Source organism: Pantherophis guttatus, chromosome 2 (genome assembly GCF_059756535.1).
Source record: "Pantherophis guttatus breed Tessera chromosome 2, ASM5975653v1, whole genome shotgun sequence".
Taxonomy (NCBI): domain Eukaryota; kingdom Metazoa; phylum Chordata; class Lepidosauria; order Squamata; family Colubridae; genus Pantherophis; species Pantherophis guttatus.
Genome location: NC_142064.1, coordinates 3120383 through 3138987, shown reverse-complemented (window position 1 = coordinate 3138987; position 18605 = coordinate 3120383). Strand labels below are relative to the sequence as shown.

Below are 18605 nucleotides of genomic sequence, written 5' to 3'. Positions count from 1 at the left end.
TCAGGGTGGCAATTAATCCCATTCTGCTTTTGGGTAATTGCACCTTGATTAGAGAATGGATTGTGACTTTTCCCTTGGAGTATACTTTAAGAAAATAAACCCGAGATATATTCTAATAAAACTCATTTTATTATAAAGAAAGTAAAAACATCTTACTAGCTATTAATTACATCTTGGCAGCGTTCCTGCCTTGCCTCTTGGCAGGCGAACAAAGAAAGTTAGAAGAAAGTGAAAGAAGGAATGTGGACATGCGCAGTGGCTTCTGAGATAAGAGTCAGACAGTCTACCGTAAATCTCAGAATGGGAGCACAGCTGACAAATACAAAAATGCAGTGACATGCCCATTGCTCCCTCCCTCCCTGTTTCCATGGCAGCCGGCTGGAAGGAAAAACGATGATGGCCAGGTTGACAGGCTGCTTAGGAAATGATTCCCCAAACTTTCCGGCTTTGTGGACCGGCGGGACGGGGGAGTGGGGAGAGGGGATGGTTTCACACAAGTGGCAGGTTAAGTGTGGACTCGCGCAACTCCATTTGCACGAAGTGGCACACACACCTGCTACACGCAGAAATTTATTTATTTATTTATTTATTTATTTATTAATTAATTAATTAATTAATTAATTAATTAATTAATTAATTAATTATATTTCTATACCGCCTTTCTCCCGTAGGACTCAAGGCGGTGTACAGTCAAGAAAAATATAGATACACAAACATCATAAAATTGCTAATTAAAATTATTATAACTTTCTTTCTTCACTTTTAAAATCACTCATAGGATTGTTAGAAATACTTGCGATTTAGGGTCCCAAGTCCAGATTTCATCCCATTTGTTCAGGCAATATGTTAGATTTCGTTAATTGGCTTGGTCCCATCGCCTGGCTCTGCAAGAAGCAGAGTTCCCCCGACGCCCGGAGCAACGGCGAGCTGTATAGGGAGCCACATTCTGCTTCCTCCCCAAGAGTAAAAAAAAACTCTGGGGAGTTCGCAGAGGGCTCTACCTATCCACGCCGGCTCTATCTCACGTCTCCTAAGGAGATGGAGTTTTTCGAGCCGTCTCTCAGCTGTAGAGACGGCTCTTTACAGGCGGTGAGGCTGGCGGTCCCGAAAGACCGTCCGGCGGCGGCGGAAACCAAACCGGAAGTCAAAATATCAGGGATATTCTGTATCTCCGGAGGCAGTTCATTCCAAAGGGTTAGAGCCCCCACAGAGAAGGCCCTCCCCCTGGGAGTCGCCAGTCGGCATAATTTGACTGACGGTACCCTGAGTAGTCCCTCCCTGTGAGAACGAACTGGTCGGTGGGAGGCTATTGGTGGCAAAAGACGGTCTCGTAGGTACCCAGGTCCTAAGCCATGGAGCGCGTTAAAGGTGATAACTAACACCTTGAATCGCACCCGGAAGACCACCGGGAGCCAGTGCAGCTCACGTAGGAGAGGTGTTACATGGGCGCAATGAACTGCGGCCATAATCAGCCGCGCGGCTACATTCTGGACCAGTTGGAGCCTCCAGGTGCTTTTCAAGGGGAGCCCCATGAAGAGACTATTACAGTAGTCCATACGGGAGGTGACTAGGGCATGAGTGACCGTGCGCAAGGCGTCGCGATCCAGAAAGGGACGCAATTGGCAGATCAGGCGAACCTGATAAAAGGCACCCCTGGCCACGGCCATCAAATGATCTTCTAAAGATAGCCGTGAATCCAGGAGGACACCCAAGTTGCGGGCCCTCTCTGTGGGGAGCAAAATCTCATCCCCAATTGTCAGTGATGGAGCCAGCTGACTATACCGGGATGCTGGAAGCCACAGCCACTCGGTCTTGGAGGGGTTGAGTCTGAGCTTGAGAAATGGAGCATGTGCTCGTGCGCTTGCCTGCTGCTCGTGCAAATGGGGATGTGTGGATGCACGTGCTTGCCCGCCGTTTCGGACAGCCCGGTTGTGAACAGCTCAGGGCCCTGTAGTGGGCCATGGCCTGGGGGTTTGGGGACCCCTGTAGTGGGCCATGGCCTGGGGATTTGGGGACCCCTGAGTTAGAGAACAGAGGTAGGAGCCTCCAGAGGCTCAAGGGTCAAGAGGGAGAAATGGAGGATGCACAAGGGATGGCTGAGGGGGAAATTTGGGCACACAAATTTCAGCATGTACTCACAACATCCCGGGGTCATATGAACACCTTCTGCAAACGTCCCAGCTAGCTTCTGACAAGCAAAATCAACTTCAAAATCAGGTCATTCACTTAATGACCATATAACCAACAGCGATGGTTAACAACCATAGCAAACAAGGTTAAAAAAATTGGGTGTGATTCCCTTAACTGATACTGATTTTAATTGATATGTTTTAAATTATGGGCCAAATTTCATTTAATTAGTTTTAATAATTATTTTAACTTTTGTGTACAAATGTTTTTATTTTGGCTGTTCACCGCCCTGAGTCCAAAAGGAGAAGGGCAGTATACAAATTTAATAAATAAATAAATTAATTAAATAAAATAAACTACCACCTTGTTTAGCAACTAAATTCTGGGCTCAATCGTGGTCGTAAATTGAGGACTACCTACAGTATACCAGCCCCAACCAGCGGTAAAAAAAAATGACACACACACACCCATCTTCTGAGAAGCAGATGAGTGACCAGTCTATGGTGCTCATCTCTGGAGGTTTTTTCAAGAAGAGGCTGGACAGCCGTTGGTCCAGAATGGCATAAAGTCTCCTGCTCGGGCACGGGGTTGGACTAGAGGACCTCCAAGGCCCCTCCCAATTCTGTTATTCAGTTAATTGATCAGTGAAACAGCTTGCCTCCAGAGCAGGGGTGAAATCCAGCAGGTTCTGACAGGTTTTGGAGAACCGTGTAGCGGAAATTTTGAGTAGTTCAGAGAACCGGCAAATACCACCTCTGGCTGGCCCCAGAGTGGGGAGGGAATGGGGATTTTGTAGTATCCTTCCCCTGCTATGCCCACCAAGCCACGCCCACCAAGCCACACCACACCATGCCCACCAAGCCACACCCACAAAACTGGTAGTAAAAAAATTTGGATTTCACCACTGCTCCAGAGGTTGTGGATGCTCCATCATTGGACGTTTTCAAGAAGAAACTAGAAGCTATTTGTTTCAAGAAGAGGTTGGACAGCCTTTGGTCCAGAATGGTATAAGATCTCCTGTGTGGACCGGGGTGGACTAGAGGACCCCCAAGGTTCCTTCCAATCCTGTTATTCTATGTTCTTCCAGGCACGGCAGACCCTAGACACAACGCTGCCAAAAATGAAGATTTATTGGTGAAAAGGTACTGCAGAATAGAGCTCTCCTACTTAGCCGCCCCCCGATTTTTTTCCACTTGCCCCACCAGATTTCCCAGTTCTCCTGGTTTTGGAAAGCCCCCCTGGCTTTTCCTGGCTTTTCTTCCAGAAACAGAGCTTTCCTTTCAGGATGTCCCTGCAGAGATGGAGCTTCCCCTGCAGGATGGTGCTGAGGACGGAACTCTGCTTGTCCATGGAAGTGGATGATGGTTGCGGTAGTCTCCCTGCCTGTCCTCCTCCGCCTCTTTCCCTTTTATCTCTCTTTCGGCCCCTTCCTTCTTTTTCATTCGGTCTCGGGCTCTGTCTCCAAATGAACAGTCCCTGTTGCAAGTTCAATTTTTTCTCCAGGATGTTACCCAAAATGGTCATCTTCTCACTATCTGGAGACCTCTGTTCCTGGGGTGTCTTGTGGACCCCTTGTCTAGGAACCTCCAAAGCCTGGCTGAGCTTCGGGTCAAAGACCAGCCTTCTGATGACACGACATTCTTGGCGTGTTTCCTTGGTAGACCAGCTGACCTTCACCTGTTTCTTCTTCCTGGCTTCTGGGGGCCTTCCAGGTGAACAGCTGATAGGCCTCATCCCTCTAGGGAGAGGACGTTGCACCCCACTGTCCTGCCCCATAGCTTCTGCTTGCGTGAGGTCTACTGGAGTCTGCCTTTTCAGCCAGAGGACCACATCCTTGCGTTCTGGAATCTTACCTGGCTTTAGGATGCCATGATCTTCAGTTGATCCCATCACTGCTTCTGCCACTGTGCTGTAGACCAGATCACTTGGTTCTTCTGAGGGGGCCACCAAGGAAAGGGCAGCATCCGCAGCTAAATTTGGGGGGTGTCTCACTGCTGAGGAAGTAGCCAATCTCCAGCTGCCCATCTCTTCTCTGAGGGACTCTTCTGCCCCCTTGTTCTGGTCTTCCCATTTCACCTCCAACCTTCTTCCCTGATCCCAATCATCGACCCTCACGTCTTTATCTTCTGGGCTGCCTTGGGATCTGGTCTCCAGGGACAAAAGGCTCCGCTCCTTAGTGATGGAAAAGGTGACACTTTCCATCCTCCCCTCTTCCTTACTATCTGCCTTCAGGGTCAAGCTACAACTTTCATGATGGACCTGAAGTTCAACATCTGTCCTTACGGAGTCTTGCTTTTGAAGGGGGCCCTTTCTACTCTCTGGTTGAACACCGTGGTCTTCTGTGGACAACCTGTTTTGTCTAGAGGATGAAGGATACTGCAGGCAGAGGAACCTTTCGCATTCAGAAGACCAGTGTTCCAGCATTTGGGTTCTAAAAAAGGCTTGGCACCAGGTTGCTTCTCCCAGAGAGTGGCCAAGGAACTCTCTCCACGTAAGCCTCCTTCCTCTCCTTTGTAGCCTGCTGCTCTGTGTTGCATGACGCTCCCTCCTGACCTGCCTGTAACATCTGGCTACAACATCCTCGTAGGAAGAATTGGGAACATGAACATGGTGTGGGAAGAAATATGAGACTAGTTGAGAGGTGGGAGCACGATATGGTCGAACCTCCCAAGGCCTGCAATACATCTTGGCAGCTTCTGGCTCTTGGAGAGAAGAATGGCTCATGTCGTCTCCTGAGGACTCTTCTGATTCCTCCATGTCGTCTCCTGAGGACCAAGGGGAATCCTGGGCTTCATTGTCTTCTGCCAGTAGAGAGGAATCAACTACCAGAGCTTCCCCTCTCTTCCAGTGGACTTCCTTCTTTTTCTTCTTCTTTTTCTCTGACCATTTTGGTTGTCTGTCAGAGTTTGACGAGGAGATGGAGGTTTCCTTGGAAGCTGATGAATGGCAGGAGAGATAGCTGGGTATCTTAGGAGACCTTTTCAGTTCCCTGCTAGCAGCTGAAGGTTTCGGAGGAGGAGTCAGCCCTTCTAGAGTGCCTCTCTGTTCGGTTGTCCTCTGAGAACCGTCTTCCTTCTGCCAGCTGACCATCTTTGCCTTAAAACCTGGAAGAGGCGTCTTGTTCTTCACCCTTGGCGTGGTTCTTCCATTTGCAAACTTCACTTTTTGGAAGCTGACTCTTCTTTCAAGTTTACCAACATTGGGCATGTAATCCCTGGCGATGTATGAAGAAGGAGAGGAAGGTGGCAGGATCTGAGTATCTTCTGTCCCCTTGGAAGTCCACGAAGGCTGCACATAGGTGGCTGTGGGTGGATATGGCGAGAGAGGCAGGGATCCAGTCATCTCAGAGCAAGGAGGAGATCTGGGGGGCAGGAAGGCCCTCAGAGATCTCTGAACCCTTTCGGGAAGTCCCCATCGATGCTCCGACGTAAGATGTCTCAGGTGGGCCTCCAAGCGTTCCTTTTCCTCAACGCTAAGGAAATTGAGGTCTTGACTAAGGATTTGTACTTCTCCTCCATCACATGGGGGAACCTTGGCCATCGTCCCTGTAGTGCACTTCTCAGCTTTAAAGAGATGTGGAGCAAAAGCTTGCAACGATTGTAGCACGGCTGACGGCAAACCCCACGCATGCTGGATTCTCTTCCACTGGATGTGGAATTCCAGAAGGTTCTGGCTGCCCTCTGGGAGGAAAGAGAGTCCCATCTTGGTCCCAGAGCAACTCTGGCCTTCAGTTTGCTGAGACCTGCCTATTGCTCCCTGTCTCTTATCGCCAACACTACGTTTTACTAAAGTCTTCTGCTTGGGTTCTGGCTTAAACATCACCGGTTCATAGACATCTTCAGTTGTCTGTAAGGATTTGGGTGGTAAAGACAAAAGAGGGTGGAATCCAGTCATCCCAGGATGAGGAGTTCTGAGTGGCAGGAAGGCCCTGAGAGATCGCTGAACCCTTTCTGGAAGGCCCCATCTGTGCTCTGACGTACGATGTCTCAGGTGGGCCTCCAAGCGTTCCTTCACCTCAATGCTGAGGAAAATGAGGTCTTGAGTAAGGATTTGCACATCTATTTTGTCCCTCCTGGGCTTCTTCGACATGGTCTTCCCACTAGTCCTCTCTGGCTGAAGAAGATATGGGGCAAAGACATGGAGAGATCTAAGCACCATCGATGGTAGGCCCCACGCGTGCTGGATTTTCTTTCGTTGGATGTGGAATTCCAGAAGGTTCCGGCTGCTTTCTGAAAGGAAAGAGAGCACCATTTTGGTACCAAAACAAGTCTGGGTTTTAGTTTGTCTAGACCTTCTTTGTTTCTTGCCAACTTTGCTCCTGGGCTTTTCTAAACTCTTCTGCTTGGGCTCGGGCATAAACATCACCGGTTCATAGATGTCTTCAGTTGTCTGTAAGGATTTGGGTCGTAAAGGCAAGAGATGCTGGGATCCAATCATCCCAGGATGAGAAGGAGATCTGGGTGGCAGGAAGGCCCTCAGAGATCGCCGGACTCTTTCTGGAAGGCCCCATTTGTGCTTTGACGTACGATGTCTCAGGTGGGCCTCCAAGCGTTCCTTCACCTTAATGCTGAGGAAATCGAGGTCTTGAGTAAGGATCTGCACATCTCTTGTCCCCCTTCTGGGTTTCCTAGATGTGGTCTTCCCACTAGTCCTCTCTGGTTGAAGAAGATTCGGGGCAAAGACATGGAAAGATCTAAGCACCATCGATGGTAGGCCCCACATGTGCTGGATTTTCTTTTGTCGGATGTGAAATTCCAGAAGGTCCCTCTCCTCAACAGGGAGGAAAGAGAGCATCGTTTTGGGACATAAGAACCTCATTGTTTCAGTAGTCTTAACCTGTAATGCTCTTTGGGGTATCTCCGTTGCCCCCAAATGGTGCTTTGCCTTTTGCAATGGTGCTGAAATTTGGGGAGCAAGTGATGTGTCTTGAGGCCGTCTATACCTGTGAGACCAGAGAGGCTGTGCTGAAACCTGGGAAGAGGGCCGAGGAGGGAGGAATGGATGAAACAGATGTTGAATCCGTTTTGGAATCTCCCACCTATGCTTTGTGACCATGGTTCTCACGCTGGTCTCCAGATGTTGCTGTGTACTTGTGTTGAGAAACCAAAGCTGCTGGGCCTTCGTTTTCACATCTGCCTTGTCTTCTGGACTCCTCTGAGCTCTCCTTCTGGTATGTTTCTGTAGGTCGAGTGGAAATGGAGCAAAAATGCCCAGAGATTTCAAGATGGCAGATGGCAGTCCCCACGCATGCTGGATCTTCTTGTGGATGATGTGAAACTCCAGAAGATCCCAGGACGTATGGACGTAGGAAAGCAGCTTCACCTCGGGGGAACTGATGGCAGCTGCCAGAAAGCTGGAACTAGGTCTTGCATCTGGTTTCCTCTGGTGGATGTTCTTCATAGGCTTGATGGTGGCTTCTTTCCAGGATGAGGTCCACCATGGTGGTCCTTCTCTTCTGGAACAGGATGCATTAACTCCCTCTTGCAGGTGGAATCCCAAATGACATTCACGATGGGTTCTTCCATCTTCCAAACTCTCCAGAGCCAGACCTGTCAAGGACCTTTCCCGAAGCTCAGGTGGGACTGGTGCAAAAGCCTGCAGAGATTTCTGCACAAGAGTTGGTAATCCCCACTCGTGCTGAATCCTTTTGTGCCGTACGTGTAATCCCATAAATTCCAAGTCTTCCTCTTTAACGAACATCAGGGTGGTCTCTTTGCCAGGTGTCCTCTTCTGAGTCTCTCTTCCAGACCTCGAAATTTTTTCTCGAGACGTTTCTCCTAGAAGGTCAGCTTTGGGGAGAGCCCTCTTGACTGAGGTTACACAACGTATGTTTTCTGCTTTGTGCTGTTGCTTTGCGGCAGTCTGGAAGAGCCGGTTGTAGGCGTGCCGTGGGGTTTCGGCTTGACCCTGGTCGCCCTCAATTTGGGAAGAAGCAGCAGGGGGCAGAAACATTTTCAATGATTCCTGGACACGTTTGGGAAGACCCCATCGATGGGTTGCAGTTCGGGTCTTCATGTGAGCCTCCAGCAGCTTTTGCATCGCAACATCCAAGAAAAACAAGTTCTTGGTTATTTTAATTGTCACTTTTAATGCACCCGACGATCTGGAGGTGGCAATGCCAAGCCCCTCCAAGAGCCGTTCTGGTTTTAAAGAGAGTGCAGTGAAGGCCTGAAGAGATTTTTGAACCATGGATGGTAAGCCCCATTCATGCTGTAGCTTCTTGCGCCGGACGTGCGTCTCCAGAAGGTCCAAAATCTCAATTTGGACAAAACATGGACCTTTCCTTGAGAATCTCAGTTCTTTTGTTCTGGAATCCATTGCATCGGCTGCTTGACTCTCCCGGCCAATGTTCTTCTCCAGAGTCCACCTCCTAAGCTTGGACATCTCTAGCGGCGGACTTCCTGCAATAACGTTGCCAAACATCTTGTTCAAGGATTTAGTGTAGATACTGGGAAGGCCCCAAAGATGCATTAAATGCTTGCGTTTAATGTTCAAGTTAATCTTTTCCACAATGTCCTGCTCCACAAAGTACAAGCAAGAGGTTCTGGGTTTGATTTCCGAGGACACAGAAGACCATTTAGGAAGAAAAGCACGCTTGATGGGGCCATATCCTATTAACTGGAATTTAATCTCCAGGGATTTTTTCTTGAGATGGGTCTCCAGAGTATATCTAAGGAGTTCTTCCAGACATCCCTCGTTCTTTGGAAGGAGAACTTTTTGAGTTTCTCCAAGGCCAAACTTGGCTTGAGGTTTCTCCTCCGGAACTAGTGAGTGAAAAAGCTTTACTGACCGATGGACTTTCTGGGGGACGCCCCACCTTTGCTGCAGCTTCATCCGTTGAATGTGGAGCTCTAGGTTTTGTTTGATCGGCTCAGAAAGGAAACGCAACTCTAGATGAAGCGAGGAAGTCTGAGTTAGGACCTTCAGAAGACCACGGTGCCGTTGGGGTGCTTCTCCAATTAAGCTTCTAAGGGACCTCTGGACCAGGGTAGAATAGCCCCACTCGTGCTGTAGTCTCTTCTTCCTAACATGCATTTCTAAGTTTTCTTTGACCGCATTTTTGAAAAAGGGGGATTTTACTTCTGAGAACTCAAAGGGGACCTCTTTGAACTTGGCTGAAGGTCCTCCAGGACACATAGCTGCCAATGTCTCCACGTACTTCAGACCCAGGCCCCAGAGGGACACCAAGTGACCTCGCTGCAAAGCTACTTCGATCCGTCCCATGGCTTCCAAGTCAAAGGAGAGGCAGGACCTACGAGTCTGGGGGGTCTTGAGACCAGGAAGGATCAGCTTAGGAAGGGACTTGCTTGTAGACAACCAGACACATCGCCAAGAGAAACGGGGGACAGCAGGAAAGGTTTCCAAGCACACCTCCAAATGTTTCTTAGTCAGGTGGACCTCCAGCTTCTTCAAGGCCTGAAGGCTTAACCTGCAAAGTGACTGAGCTGGACGTAATCCGACTCCTCGCGTCTTCCGAATGTCCAGTCGAGGTTTTACAAGGCCCCCTGGCCGTGTTTTTATCCCCAGACTGAGCTTCCGAGAATACTGTTTCACCAACTGTGTGGTCTTCTCCTTGTAGAAAAACCCCGGGAACAGGCGTCTGCAGGATTCAAGGACTCTTCTGGGCATGCCCCACCTTTGCTGGAGCTTCATCCTCTGAAGGTGGAACTCTAGGAAGTTGGTGACTTTCCGAGGAAGGAAAAGTAGCTCTCGAGGGAGGATGGAGGCGTGAGTGACAGCCTTCGAAGGACGCAATGGGGACATGTGGCCAATGAAGCTCTGCAAGGATCTTTGGGCCAGAGAAGGAAGACCCCACTGGTGCTGGATCCTTTTCTTCCTAAGGTGCATCTCTAGGACCTCCCTGGCCGACGGCTGGAAGAATGGGGTCTTCCCTTCTGCAAACCGAAAGCTAAATTCCTTGGTCCCGTCAGGTGGACGCGGCCTCTCTGCATCCTGCTGGACGACGGTGGCCATCTCAGTAACAGCTTCCATGTACTTGAGGCTGAGCCCCCAGAGAGAGGAGAGGCGGCCCCGTTGCAATGCCGATTCGATCCGACCCATGGCTGCCAAGTCACAGGAGGAGCAGGAGACACGGATCTGGGGAGTCTTCAGACCCGGAAGGATGAGCTTGGGGAGAGGTCTCTTTTGAGACCATCGAGAAGATCTCCAGGAAACTCGTGGGGCAGCAGGAAAGCTTTGCAAGCACACCTCCAAATGTTTCTTAGTCAGATGGACCTGCAGTTTCTTCAAGACTTTCGTTTTTAACATGAGGAGTGGGTGAACTGGACATAATTCAAGGCCCTGAATTTTCCTAGCCTTCTCCTCTTCCTGCTTGGGACGTCCTGGCAGTGGTCTTATCCCCAGTCTGGGCTGCTGAGAAAAGGGCTTTACTGCCACTCTCTTCTCCTTAGAAGGAACTTCTGGAAACAGCCGTCGGTAGGTCTCAAGGACTCTTCTAGGCAAGCCCCACCTTTGCTGGAGCTTCATCCTCTGAAGGTGGAACTCCAGGAGAATGCAGGTGTCCTCAGGAAGAAAGCCAAGTTTCCGTGGCAGAGTTTCAAGGCGGCTCCTGGTCTTCCGCAGGATGGAACCCCGCGGGACCACGCTTGGCAGGAAAGCCTTCAGGGATCTCCTGATCACACTGGGGAGGCCCCACTCATGCTGCAGTCTCTTTTTTCTCACATGGGCTTCCAAGGTTTCTCGCCCCCGCTGCTGGAGAAATGGGGTCTGTGCCCCTGAGAATTCGGAAGCTGTCCTCCTGCCTGGGAGGGGCTTGGAGGAAGCTGGAGGAGGGGCCATTGTAACCAGGGACTCTACGTACCGCTTTCCCAGGTCCCAACAGGAACTCAGGCGCCATCTCTGCACAGCCAACTCCATTTTCTTAGCATCCTGGGGGAGCACGAAGGGGAGGGAGACCAAGCGAGCTTGCGAGGGTTTGTCCGCGTGAGATACCAGCTTGGGCAGAGACTGCTTGGCCAACCAGACTGAGCACCTCCAGGAGCGGAGGGCCACCTCTGGAAATGCCTCCGCTTGTATTTCAACACACTTCTTAGCCAGGTGAAGTTTCACCTTCATCTGGATGACATCCAACGATCTCTGGAGCAACGGTGGACCTGTGACCACTGACCTTTTGGCCTTCCTGCCCAGTTTTTGCACTAGGGAAGTTTCACTCTTGGGCAGAGAAGGAGGAGGCTTCATGTGTCTGAGAGCTTCTTGGACCCTCCTGGGCAGCTGCCAATGCTTCAGATGGACTCTCTTCTTCAGGTGAAGCTCCAGCTTCTTTTTGGTCTTGGCAGCTACAAAGGCGAGGACCCGAGGCCTTCTCACCACAACCGTGACCCCCAGGGGCCTCCCCGAGGAGGAAACTGGAGCAGAGGGCATGAAGCTCCTGAGGGACCTGAGAAGGACCCAGGACATCCCCAGAAGATGCTGGAGCCTCTTTGCTACCCAGTGAGACTCTAAGCTCTGAATCATGGCTTCTTTCATGAAGGAGACGGGCACAGGCGTAAAGTACATCTCCTCTACCTTGGCAGCCTCAGGAGACGCTCGCTTGGGTGAGCCTCTGCTGCTCTTCTGCTTCTGAAGGAAACTTTTGTGGTGTTTACGGGACCGGCGGCTCTTCAACCTGCTGAAGATGATGGTGGAGTGGCCAGAAGAGTCCGTCCAGGTACTGACGGATGAGGTCTCATAAGTGCTGGAGGACCAGCTTGAGAAGTCCTCCATATAAACACCCAGTTCCTCAGAGAAACTGTCCCGTGTCTTTCGGTCCTGGGGGGTAGGTTTCGAGGCCTTCTGCCCCATGGGGACACTTGCCACATGCTGGCTGGTTGTATCGGTGGACGCCGTGCCCTCTGGGCCAAAACAAACGGGTCCCACGCAGACCGAAGTCACACTGGAGGTCCAGAGGCAGGACTCCTGTTCTTCCTCGACTGAGGTGACGGTGGAGACTTTAGATTCCTGGCAGGGCCAAGGGGAAAGCAAGAGTCTGAGCTTGGGGTAGCGACCGCCATCTGCGCGCTGCCAATAAATCAGCTGCCAGGCCTCCTGAGCTACCCGCCTGCACACCTGGCAGGCTACTTCTTTGCAGAGCAGTTGACGAAGACGCTGGTAGGGTGTCCGATGGGCAGCCTCTTCTGTAGTCCCTGCAAAGGAGAAGAATCATTCTAACATTGGACCTCTTTGAAGGACCTCTTTGCCCGCCCCATTTAAACGTAAAACGGCTACGGGGAAGAGGTGGTGCTCACATGACGCAACTTACGAGCTAAGGAGAAACTTCCTGACAGTGAGAACAATTAACCGGTGGAACAACTTGCCACCAGAAGTTGTGGGTGCTCCAACACTGGAGGCTTTTAGAAGATATCGGACAACCACTTCTCTGAGATGGTAGAGGGTCTCCTGCTTAAGCAGGGGGTTGGACTAGAAGACCTCCAAGGTCCCTTCTGACTCTGTTATTCTGTTGAACGCTCGGTTGAAGAGGGCTGCTTGCAAGCTATTTCTCTAAGAGGGCAGGGGATGAATGTTTCAGCCGAATCACAGAATCCTAGGGCTGGAAGGGACCTTGGAGGTCATTTAGTTCAACCCCTTGCTCATGGCAGGAGACCTTACTCCATCCCAGACAAATGGCCATTTGATCTTCTCTTCAAAACCTCCGGCGATGGAGCAGCCGCGACTCTGAGAGGCAAACCCTTCCACTGATTAGTCCTCAACCTACGTCCACAATTGAGCCCAACATTTCTGTTGCTAAGCAAGATGTTTCTTAAGTGAGTTTTGCCCCATTTTATGACCTTTCTTCCCACGGTTGTTAAGTGAATCCCTGTAGTTGTTAAGTTGTATTATGGTGGTTAAGTGAATCTGGCTTCCTCAAAGCCTCTGAATTTTGATCATGACATGGAGTTGCTGCAACGGTCGTAAGTGTGAAAAACGGTCCTAAGTCATTTTTTTCGGTGCTGTTGTAACTTTGAATGGTCACTAAATGAATGGTTGCAAGTCAAGGACTACTTGTAATCGTTTTCACGGTCAGGAAATGCTGAACTGTTGTGCAAACTAGCATGTAACTGGTCTGCAGTGTAGGAAGCTCCCCCACCCGTGGAGAATGAAATATTGGGGGGAATATTAAAAGAGGCAGAATATTATATTTCACCAAAGGAGAAATGGAGAAAACGTGTTCTTAAAGGCAGAAAGCAGCCCCAGTCTTCCTGCCATAGGAAAACAGCCTCCAGCAGATGCCTGAAAGAGATGGAGATTTTGTGCCTGTTAAGAAATCCAGGCCAGCCTATTCACAAACAAAACACCTTCAGCTCCATCTGATGGGATTAAGAATTCACATCCCCCACCCACCCAAATTCTAAGAACAGGACATGACCTTTAGGACATCATAGAATTAACCCACCACCATTAGAGTAGCAAAGGACATGAGGCTCACTACCCTGCAGAACCCCCTGGAGCATCTCAGAACCCTATAAAAATCCATGTACTCATCAGTTGGTCAGCTGTCCCAGAACTACATGCTGTGGTTGGTTCTGCTCATCAATAAACAGAATCCTTCTTTCCAATCCATTTTATTTCCAGCACCTTTCTCCCGGCTTGGAAATGGACTGGATTTTTCTTCCTACAGCAGCAATGTTTGTTTTTTCCCCAAAGTCTCTACCTGTCCAAGTAGATGAGGCCAAACTCAAACTCAAGGCCCGGGGTCTGGATCTGGCCCACAGGGTGCTTAGATCTGGCCCGTAGGGCTGCCCTGGAAACAGCGAAGGACCGACCCGCGGGGTCTCTGACAGCGAAAATGGAGCTCTGTTTTTGCTGGCAGAAGGTTGCAGGAGGCTGTTGCAGCTGAAAACGGAGCTAGGGAGCCCGTTTTGCTGGCAGAATCCTTGGGTCGCCACAGGTGCCCCCGAAACAAGTGAAATCAAGCTGGCCATGTCCACACCGGCCCCCCTGAGGTCAAACACAACCATGATGCGGCCCTCGATGAAATCAAGTTTGACACCCTGGACTAGATCTAGCACAGGTATCAGCAACCTATGGCTCCAGAGCTGCATGTGGCTCTTTGCGCCCTCTGCTGTGGCTCTCTGTCAGGTGATCCCACCACTGGCTGGCCCCGCCCCTCGCCCTCCCCTCCCAGTCACTCTTTGCCTGGCCTGAGAAGGTAAGGGTGACGGCGGAGGATGGAGAAGCGGCCAGGCCAGAGACAGAGAGATAAAGAGAGAGGGGGTGAGAGAGAGACATAGATACAGAGAGAGATGGAGGGGGGGAGAGAGGGAGGGAGGGGAGAGAGAAAGATGTCCCGGATCCGGAAACACGGATTCCCGGTGTTTTTTAACAACTGGTTCTCTGCCCTAATGACCAGCTGGGTAGGCGTGGCTGGGGGGGAGTCATGTGACCGGTGGAAGTGAGTGACATCGAGTTGGCCACGCCCATCCAGGTTTTGTGGCTCCCGGTGTTTTCTTTTCTGTGGGAAATGGGTCCAAATGGTTCTTTGAGTATTTAACAGGGGTGAAATGCTCCCAGTTCGGATCGGATCGCCTGATCCGGTAGCGATGGCGGCGGGTGGTTCGGAGAACCGTTAGCAAAAATCCCTGCCCCCCCCTCCATTGCCCAGCTGAGCCGTGCGATCATCAGAGGCTTTTTTTTTATTTTTAAAAGCATTTTTTCTACAACCTCTTCGGCCGAAAAAATGCTTTTAAAAGTTAAAAAAAAAGCCTCTGATGATCATGCGGCTCAGCTGGGATCATCAAAGGCTCTTAAAAGAAAAAAACCCTTTTTTTCTTTTAAATGCCTCTGACGATCCAAGCTGTGTTGCCTGATCGTCAGAGGCATTTAAAAGAAAAAAAAAGTCTCTGCCAATCAGGCAACTCAGCTTGGATCATCAGAGCCTTTTGAAAGCATTTTTTAACAACCTCTTCGCCGAAGAGGTTGTAGAAAAAATGGTTTTAAAAGTAAAAAAAAAAAAAATGCCCACGCAGTCACATTACCGTGCCCCACCAAGCCACGTCCACAGAACCGGTAATAACAAATTTTAGATTTCACCACTGGTATTTAAGGTTGCAGACCCCTGATCTAGCAGAAGAGGCACGTTGCAAATCCCGTCAGCCAAAGAGCATCAGCTGGCAGGGACCGGAAGATGGACTTTTCCTGAAATACCCTCTGCCAATGGAACATCCTCCCTTTGGAGATCAAAATGGCCTCAATCCTCTTAAGTCATTTCTAAGACTTTAAAACCTGACTCTGTGGGCTCGGTTATGTTTCTGAGGATTACCTGTATGCCCAATTCTCCTGCCTTTGTTTTAAATTAAATGCTGCATCTCTCGTTCGTTTTAAAGGGTTAGTCCTGGAATAAGGTCCTGTTGATTCTTTTTGATAAGATAGGCCTTGATTAATACAAGGTAAGCTCTCCTGGGGTAGCGTTTTTAGAGGAAAGCAAAGTTGGAACGAAACAGAGAGGACTAACAAGGACTCTCTTGGCCCCCAGGCAAGGGGACATGCAGATTTGTGAAGGGGTCCACATTTCTGAGAGCCAGTTTGGTGTCCTGCTGAAGGCAGCAGCCTAAAAACAGGAATCCTGAGTTCTAATGCCGTCTTGGGTACAAACAAAGCCAGCTGGGTGGACTTGGGCCAGCCACTTTCTCTCAGCCCTCAGAAACAGGGAATAGCAAATCACTTCTGAAAAACCTTGCCAAGAAAATTACAAGGCCTTATCGAGAATTGGACACAACAGAAGAAAAAGAGAGAGAGGGAGGGAGAAGATGGTTGGTAGGTAGGTAGGTAGGTAGGTAGGTAGGTAGATAAGATAGATAGATAGATAGATAGATAGATAGATAGATAGATAGATAGATAGATAGATAGATAGATAGATAGATAGATAGATAGATAGACTGTGTTTTCCCAAAAATAAAACCCTGTCTTATATTTTTTTGAACCCTGAAATAAGTGCTTGGCCTTATTGCCATGTGCTCAAAAGCCCGATTGGGCTTATTATCAGGGGAATGTCTTATTTTGGGGGAAAACAGGGTAGATAGATAAATAGACAGATAGATAGATAGATAGATATGGACGGATGGATGGAGATGATGGATAGATAGTTATATAGATAGATGGACAGAGATGGCTAGATGGCTAGATGGCTAGATGGCTAGATGGATGGATGGATAGATAGATAGATAGATAGATAGATAGATAGATAGATAGATAGATAGATAGATAGATAGATAGACAGACAGACAGAGATAGATAGGGATGGATAGACAGACAGATATGATTCAGAAAGAAAGAAAGAAAGAAAGAAAGAAAGAAAGAAAGAAAGAAAGAAAGAAAGAAAGAAAGAAAGAAAGAAAGAAAGAAATGGGCCAAATTTGGTTTTATTTTGCTTTTAAATTTTGTATTTATGTGTTTTATCTTGTGGCTGTTCACCGCCCTGAGTCCTTCGGGAGTAGGGCGGTATATAAATCAAATAAAACCTAAACCTAAAGATGATAGATAGACAGACAGACAGACAGACAGACAGATAGATTACTGCAACAAATTGGTAGATTAAATGCTTGAGAAGACTTAAAACCTTTTCCGATGGTTTTAGTTTCCTTTGGGCTGGTCTCACTTTTCTGCTGAACCTGCAAAGAGACAAAAGAAAAAAAGAAGAAGTATATTTTGCCCAAGAGGAAATGGTTATTCGATGCTCTTCGACTCGTCCCTCACAACAGCCACGCACCAAAGGCCCCTCCTGTTGTTTTTCTTTCTGCAGAACTTAACCAAGTTCCTGATCCACCAAAGTCTGGTTCATACAATACAGTGAACAACAAAGCTTACGGAATGATCCAGGTTTATACAATTTTCTATTCCCCAAGGAAGATTGGCCAAGTTTCTGCCATACGTAAATACAGTCCAGCTATTCAGTCTTGATCTGACCTTTTATCTTTTATGTTTATTGATTTAATTAGATGCCTAATGGCCATAAATGCCATTCATAGACAACCTAACCTCCAAACTTCACAATCATTTTCTAAGATCTTCCTGCCAGGCATATATATTAAGTACAGGTAGTCCTTGAGTTACAACCACAAACGAGCCCAAATTTCTCTGGCTAAATGAGACAAAGAATGGTTGCAAGAGTTGGGTACCATATTTTTCGGAGTATAAGATACACTGGACTATAAGATGCACCTACCTTTTTTGGTGAGGAAAAGAAGAAAAAGAAATCTCCCTTTGCGTCTGAGCAATTTTGCCTCGTTGCAGCAAACAGCAAACAGCCTGCTTTACTTTCATTTTCGTTTTCAGCATAGCTGGAAAAAAAAAATCTGCTCCAGCAATTTACCACCTTGCAGCAAGCAGCAGAGGCCTGCTCAAAACAGCTGAGAGCAAAACAGCTGAGAGTTGGTAGGCCAATCCAATCAACTTGTGCTAATTAGGCTGTGCTGAAGCGGAAAGGAGCTGTTTCTTCTTGCTGCTTGCTGCTTGCCGCAAGGAGGTAACTGTTGGGAGGCAGAGGCCAAAGGGTGGGGGCCAGTGGGCGGGTGGGTGGGCTACATTCAGTGCAAAAAACACACCTAAATTTTCACCTCCTTTTAGGGGGCAAAAAGGTGTGTCTTATACTCCGAAAAAATATGGTATGTCTAGTTTAATGAAAAGAAAGACTATGGATGACTTGATAGCACTGTCCCAATATTTGAGGGGCTGCCACAAAGAAAAGGGGAGGGGGTCAACCTATTGTCCAAAGGACCAGAAGAAACAATGGATAGAAACTAATCTAGGAGAGAAGCCACCTAGAACTAAGGAGAAATTTCCTGACACTGAGAACAATTCACCAGTGGAACAGCTTGCCACCAGAAGTTGTGGGTGCTCCATCACTGGAGGTTTTCAAAAAAAGTTTGGATAACCATTTGTCTGAAATGATATAAGGTTTCCTGCTTGAGCAGGAGGTTGGACTAGAGAAGAAACTTTACAGAAGAACAGAGTTGGCTGTTCTTCTGTTATACACCAAGTTTCTTCATCAGACTGAACTACTGACCCAAAGCTCAGGTCTCGAATTCACCTTATTAAGAAGAGTCACCTTTTCTTCCCTGTGGGATAAATGTCTCAAAAACTTACCGATTCTGCCTTGGAGAACCATTTACGGGGGTTCAGGAGGTATCTCAAGCTTCTTTGGAGCCACTCGCTAGTCACCTGCCACACCGTGAATGTTTTCAGGATCTTCCAGATAATAAAGAAGACTAAGATCAAGGGGGAATTTTTGCTGAGAAGTAGGATATATCTCTGAAGAGCCAAAAACCCAAGACACGGAGCTGCCATTGGGAGAAAACCCAAAATAGCTCAGATCCTGGGGCTGGTTTCAAACATGAACAGGATCTTTAATATGATGTGTTCTGAGCGCATCATAAAGGTTTCCACGCAGCACTATACCAATCCCATCTCACCAGAGTCTGTCATGACCCTCTTCCTGGAAATTGTCAGTCTTTTCTATAATTTGCACATAGAACATCACATTA

At 48.6% G+C, this 18605-nt stretch overlaps 1 protein-coding gene across 1 annotated transcript; it reads right to left on the bottom strand.

The window, feature by feature from the left end:
- Positions 1 to 3242: 3242 nt before the first annotated feature.
- LOC117658280 (uncharacterized) lies at positions 3243 to 18485 on the bottom strand. Its single transcript, XM_034406412.2, has 3 exons — positions 18208 to 18485; positions 16682 to 16733; positions 3243 to 12272 (listed from the first exon to the last, which is right to left on the bottom strand). Exons 1-3 carry the CDS (start codon positions 18406 to 18408, stop codon positions 3298 to 3300), a joined length of 9228 nt encoding a protein of 3075 aa, XP_034262303.2. The 5' UTR covers positions 18409 to 18485; the 3' UTR covers positions 3243 to 3297.
- Positions 18486 to 18605: the final 120 nt, after the last annotated feature.